The sequence below is a fragment of the Cibotium barometz genome, chromosome 37 (genome assembly GCF_041138505.1).
Source record: "Cibotium barometz isolate CiBa-2024 chromosome 37, ASM4113850v1, whole genome shotgun sequence".
NCBI lineage: Eukaryota > Viridiplantae > Streptophyta > Polypodiopsida > Cyatheales > Cibotiaceae > Cibotium > Cibotium barometz.
In genome coordinates, this window is record NC_141082.1 from 20,884,789 (window position 1) to 20,891,582 (window position 6,794).

At 39.4% G+C, this 6,794-nt stretch overlaps 1 protein-coding gene across 1 annotated transcript; it reads left to right on the forward strand.

The window, feature by feature from the left end:
* Positions 1-4,299: 4,299 nt before the first annotated feature.
* Positions 4,300-6,336, forward strand: LOC147617055 (remorin-like). The gene is made up of 5 exons (XM_086776676.1): positions 4,300-4,552; positions 4,626-4,724; positions 4,968-5,055; positions 5,174-5,255; positions 5,748-6,336. The coding sequence occupies exons 1-5, from the start codon at positions 4,462-4,464 to the stop codon at positions 5,943-5,945; spliced, it is 558 nt and encodes a 185-aa protein (XP_086632802.1). The 5' UTR covers positions 4,300-4,461; the 3' UTR covers positions 5,946-6,336.
* Positions 6,337-6,794: the final 458 nt, after the last annotated feature.

Genomic DNA, 6,794 nt, shown 5'->3' on the forward strand with positions numbered 1-6,794 from the left:
TAAACACTACAAGGGGGATTAAAATAACTCCACAGTTTTGTCAAAAGATCAAACAGTCAGTTGATTTATAAGTGTGACCTTCAGGCTTGGCCCTAGAATGTTGAGGGCCTGAAATTGCACACTCTTGTAGGGGATGTAATAATAAAGGTGCATGTCATCTATTGGACCTATGGGATGTACTTTTTTTGGTTTCAAGGGATACTAATCAAATTGTTATGTTTGGGGTCACAAATTAGAAATGGAGTAGATAGCTTGCGTACCGTAGTTGTACACACACACACACACACACACTCAGTAGTAGGGTTTCAACACATCAAAGGATTATACTAAGAGAGAGAGAGAGAGAGAGAGAGAGAGAGAGAGAGAGAGAGAGAGAGAGAGAGAGAGAGAGAGAGAGAGAGAGAGAGAGAGAGAGAGAGATACTCATTCTAGTGTCTTGTTGGCCCATCCATTGTAGGATAGTGCCAGACAATGTTGATGCAATGACTTCTAACTGATTCCCAAGTTGATGAAGTCTTTGTTGACACCACACAATCTTTTTTCACTGAGGGCTAGATGTCTAGTCCTTCACTGCCAGTTTACAGCCAAACAACTCTTGTCATTTCCCTGAGCTTTGCTTCCCTTGTTTCCTTGCCAATGTTTTTCGCTTACTTACCAGGCTCTCAAGAAGTTTAAAGTTATTTATATAAACACTTTATGAAACTTTGATGCATAGACCAAGGATTCCATTTGGATGGGAGTTGTTCCCTTGAGCCTCCCCAAGTCTATGATTTTTTCAAGCATCTACTCTAGAGAAAGAGGTAGGTCTTTCCTCCTAGGATAAGTTGTGGAAGATAAGAATAGGCTTCAAGGGTTTGGTTACATAGATGCTCAAACATTTGGGAGTTTAATGTTCCTCTCCACATAATGATATTTTTATGGAGGGTGATGGTGGGATATGTCCCAATGAGGGGAAAGTTGTTAGAGGGTATGTGGCATGGTTAAGTGCTGTATGGACTCCTGTGTCAAGATGGTGTAGAAATATAGTTAGCCCTATGTGTCTTGGTCCCATTGGGGCCTACAAAAGAGGAAAACTACATGTGTTTTCCTCTTTTGTAGAAATATATCTAGCCCTATGTGTGTCGGACCCACTGGGGCCTACAAAAGAGGAAAACTACAAAAGAGGGCCTACCCTAAGTGCTATGTGGACTCACATGTCAAGATGGTGTAGAAATATAGCTAGCCCTATGTGTCTTGGTCCCACTGGGCCTACAAAAGAGGAAAACTACAAAGAGGGCCTACCCTAAGTGCTATGTGGTCTCACATGTCAAGATGGTGTAGAAATATAGCTAGCCCTATGTGTCTACGTCCCACTCGTGCCTACAAATGAGGAAAACTACATGTGTGTTGTCATAGGGTTCACCTATTTGTATGGACTTTTGGGATATTTGATGGCACGATGCTACTGTATACATGGATAACATAATGTTGTTACTAGAGTAAGGATCTTCACTAGTATACAAAACCTTTTCTCTAAAAATAACAACAATAACATAGTCAATTATTTAGCCACAAAATTGCATTTTCCTAATTTTCTAAGGTGGGAGGTGATGCCTCACTATACTGCCTCCTTTTTTGTCCAAGTATTTTTTTAATCTTTTATTTTATAAATACAATCTATGTATCCTTTGGATCACTTTTTGGGAATGTTGCTTGTATACGCTTATAGATAGACTAAAAAATAGACATTACATGACATTGGATGATAAAAACTTACAATGTTAGAAAAAAGGAATGCAAAACAATAAAGCCCATATCCTATAACAACATTTAAAAAAACAACACTAAATAACTTATTTCAAAAGCATTTTCAACATCACTTTAAATCTAGAAAACTAATTAAAGCAAACCATTATGTCAACATCACTTTTGTTGATTTATGTTTAGTTGAAGCAAACCATTATGTGTTCTTTAGTTGAAGCAAACCATGATGTGTTTCTTTAAAAATGGATCTGATATGTAAGGGTACATGAATTTTGGGATTTTATATGCAGTTATGTCATGTGAAGGAAGTTAAGAAAGGCACCTCTTGCATTCAGGCAAGGGATATCTTTTATGTAAGCAGATCATGAATTATCAAATTACGAGTTCTATCTTTGAAGTCTTTCTGCTTGACCTATGATCTGCATATGGATTTCTCATTGTTATTTTGTATCTGTGTGATCAAGTAGTAATTCAAAAATGATGTCTTTACTATTTTCTAATATGTATTGGGTAGTCAGGAGAGTAGACAGTGTTAAATTTGAATTATACTGCTAGGGTTTCATATTCAATAGTAGGGTAACATTCACCCTAAACACTTGGTGATCTTGCTGGTTTGAGTGCATGGGCCTTGGTTGTCTTGCTAGTTTGAGTGCATGGGCTCTGAAGGCATTTGGACCTATTTTTAAGTTTTTGAGGTAATGGTTATGGAGGTTGCTATAGTGGATGTCGGAGCAACCAAAGAAAGTTCATTGTGCACTTGTGTATCAGGACAAGGTCTCATTTTCGCAGAGGAGCAATATTACCACCAAATCACTTTTTGGGAATGTTGCTTGTATACGCTTATAGATAGACTAAAAAATAGACATTACATGACATTGGATGATAAAAACTTACAATGTTAGAAAAAAGGAATGCAAAACAATAAAGCCCATATCCTATAACAACATTTAAAAAAACAACACTAAATAACTTATTTCAAAAGCATTTTTAACATCACTTTAAATCTAGAAAACTAATTAAAGCAAACCATTATGTCGACATCACTTTTGTTGATTTATGTTTAGTTGAAGCAAACCATTATGTGTTGTTTAGTTGAAGCAAACCATGATGTATTTCTTTAAAAGTGGATATGATATGTAAGGGTACATGAATTTTGGGATTTTATATGCAGTTATGTCATGTGAAGGAAGTTAAGAAAGGCACCTCTTGCATTCAGGCAGGGGATATCTAGGAGAGTAGACAGTGTTAAATCTGAAATATGCTGCTACGGTTTCATATTCAATAGTAGGGTAACATTCACCCTAAACACTTGGTGATCTTGCTGGTTTGAGTGCATGGGCCTTGAAGGCATTTGGACCTATTTTTAAGTTTTTGAGGTAATGGTTATGGAGGTTGCTATAGTGGATGTCGGAGCAACCAAAGAAAGTTCATCGTGCACTTGTGTATTGGGACAAGGTCTCATTTGCAGAGGAGCAATATTACCACAAAATCACTTTTTGGGAATGTTGCTTGTATACGCTTATAGATAGACTAAAAAATAGACATTACATGACATTGGATGATAAAAACTTACAATGTTAGAAAAAAGGAATGCAAAACAATAAATTAGAAGGTTTCTTTCCCCGAGCTTTGTACACACTCTTATGAGTGAGTGTGTAAGTGGCCTTTTTCATGTCACTTTAGTTGTACTTCACTCATTCTCGTCAATCTACTTTGAGTGTTGTGCTTCTCTCTATCTCTGCTTGCTTGTTGGATTTGTGTGTGTGTGTTGCTACCTTCATCTCCACTAAGAGAGAGAGAGAGAGAGAGAGAGAGAGAGAGAGAGAGAGAGAGAGAGCACAATAAATATGGTTATGGAGAGAGAAAGTGATTGTTTGCAATTGTTGCCCTCAACGAGAAGGCCCTCCTCTTGATTTGGAAAGAGAGAGAGAGAGAGAGAATCTTGAGATCCATGCAGAACTTAGCAAGGGTTTAGAGTGCAAGTACATGAAGAAGTCATAAAAGTCAAAAATGCGACATATGGCAGATTTTGAAAGATTGAATGCAAAAGTTTAATCAAAAAGTGGGGGAATAAAGGTGAGAGAAAAAGAAATAAAGGGCATATTCCAGCAAATTAATCTACACTCCCCTATTTCATCCAATATATATGATGGGATGGGGGGGGTTTCAATCAAGGCTTGTTTGTGGACTTGTTTGGCTTGCGTGTAAAACCAAGGCTTGATGAAAAGTTAAGGGCCGGCGAAAGGGTAGAATGACAGGGCCCTCCCACCGCAGCGCGTCCGACGTGGAGGGTGCCAGCTGTTCCAGACAGGTAAGCACGTTCACTGTAACTGATAACTGTAACCGTGTAAACAATCCCGCTCGGTGGGGTCAACATACAGTAAGTTCTCGTCCTTTGATGACAGCTCAACCCGTGTCCACCTATTTTTTCCCATTTTCTTAATTTTCTTCCTTTTTTTCCCCATTTTCTTAGTTTTCTTCCTTTTTTTTCCCCATTTTCTTATTTTTCTTTCTCCCTTTTTTCCAGCCCCTCTATATTTTATCTATTCACTGTGCATTCTCAAAAGTGGGCTTCTTCTCTTCCTTCAATTTCACAACAAAGCCCCATTTCTTCTCATTGATCTGCATAGGGAGAATCTATTATACATTGCAGTAAGATTCTAGTGTGTGTTTGTGTGTGAGCCTGGGCAGTTAAGCTTCCAGGGCAGTAACGCTTCCATGGCAGCAGAGCAATTAGCCCCTCCTCCCTCTGCACCCCCCCTCTCCCCCCCTGCACAGGAACCTGCTCCAAAAACAATAGTTCCAACAGGTTTTATTCCTTTCATCCTCTATTTAGCTTCTAATCTTTGAGATTTCATTGCTAATCAGGATTATTATCGCAGAAGAACCTCACCCTCACGCCGAGCCAGAGGCCACCTCTGCAAGCTCCAGCTCCTTGGTTGTATTAAGCACTGGAGAATCAGCTGGAGCCAGGGACAGAGGTATTTATAGACTGTTTAAGCTTTCTTAATTTCACATGTTTTCATCTGAATTCCAAGTTGTGGTAATTCTTTTATATATATATATATATATATATATATATATATATATATATATATATGTATGTATGTATGTATGTATGCTTTTTAATTATTAGAATAATTCTGTACAATATAATTACACTCACTAAAAAATAGTTAATATTAATTATAATGATAAAATGCTTAGATGTAGAGTTATTGCAGATGAGGCTCTTGCCAAAGTCAACCATGACAGAACATTTTCTCACATCAGAGCTTGGGAAGAGAATGAGAAATCAAAATCTGTCAACAAGTATAGATCCCACAATTGCTTACTTTTCCTATGTATTTAGCTCATGGTTCTTATGCTTTTGCCCCATATGCTTTATTATTTGCAGTGTATTTAGCAAGAGGTTTTGTGATTATTGCAGATACAACAAGGTGGTTGCCAAGATTAATGCCTGGGAGAACACAAAGAAGGCCACTGCAGAAGCCAAGCTGAGGAAGGAAGAGGTAAGCGGTGTTCGCTGAACTCTTAACAATAACCCAGCCCCCAGCCCCCAGCCCCCATACCCCCAAACAACCCCCCCCTCCCCCCCCCCGACCCACAAAACACACACACACACACACACACACAACCCAAAAAAGTGGGGACATGATCCCCCCAAACCCACAAAAAACACACACACAGCCCAAAAAAGTGGGGACATCCCCCACGCGTGCGCACACACACAAAAGAACCCAAAAAAGTGGGGACATGATCCCCCAAACACACACACACACAAAAAGCGTGTGTGGGCGCTTGTGCGCGCACACAAAATCAAACAGGAGAACTGAAAAAGCTGGGGATCATGCTCACCTGACGTGCATTGGTCAAGATCTTCCCCATCATCTTCCCCTCCCCCCAAAAAAGGGTAAACTTTATAGGAAGCTATAGATGAGAAAGTAGTGGATGTTTTACTTTTTGGAAAAAGCCAGTCATGTACAAGTCATGGGAACATGCAGGAAGCTCTTGAGAAAAAGAGGGCTGCATATGTGGAGAAAATGAAGAACCAGATAGCGGCGGTGCACAGGTTGGCGGAGGAGCAGCGTGCTATCGCGGAGGCAAAGAAAGGCGAAGAATTTGTAAAGGCTGATGAGTTGGCTGCAAAGTTCCGAGCAACAGGCCAAGCCCCAAAGAAGTTCCTCTGCTTTGGAGCCTAGGTTGTGGGATGGGCCTTAGAAGCTTCTTCAAGACAGGATAAAAGTATTGTGTGAAGTAACCACCAGAGTATAGGCAAATTGTGTGAGGGCACTAGTGGAGGAGGCCTACAAGCTTAAAATATATTGAGATGATCCCTCTTTACACATGCAAGTTTCACATCATGCAGTCGGAAGGGTCGTTATAGACAGTAGGTCATCAAAAGAGCAAGGCATTATATTATATCAATAATTCGTGGAGATGTGGATTTCTTAGCATCCACAGCGAGGTTAGGTGTGTCTTAAGGGGTTTGTTATCATATTCTCATTATTATTATTATTATGTATGTACATAAGGGCTTTGTATCATTCTTTTGTAATTGTATTTTAATAAATTGATCCTTCCTTTTTTTTTGGGGAATCTTTGTGCTCGTGTCCGTGCGTGCTTTTTTCATGCCGTCATCAATTAGCCGGCAGGTTTTGAACCAAGTACCTCGTGCATGGGACTTCAACACCTTACCACTAGGCTGTGTCTCCATTGGCTGTAAATTGGTGCTTCCTATGTACAATGTGCATTGTGGAGTGAGGTGAAGGGGGGTTGGCTAGAATCTAACCCACATCAGGGAGTAGATAGGAGCCCGCCCTCTTAATTGCCCACAAACTTGTTGTGGCAGTTTCAAAAGCAGCTGGTTTTTTCAAGTGTTTCTTTTCTTAAAAAGGGCTTTTTTTAATTTCACATTTAGTTTTAGCCCAGGCCAACTTTAAATTTAAGCCTTAAAAAAAGAAATTCACGCAATTAAGTTAAATTCAATTTATATACATTCATGTCGATTCAGCTCAAATTAAAAATTCAATGTACAGTAGTATGAAAGG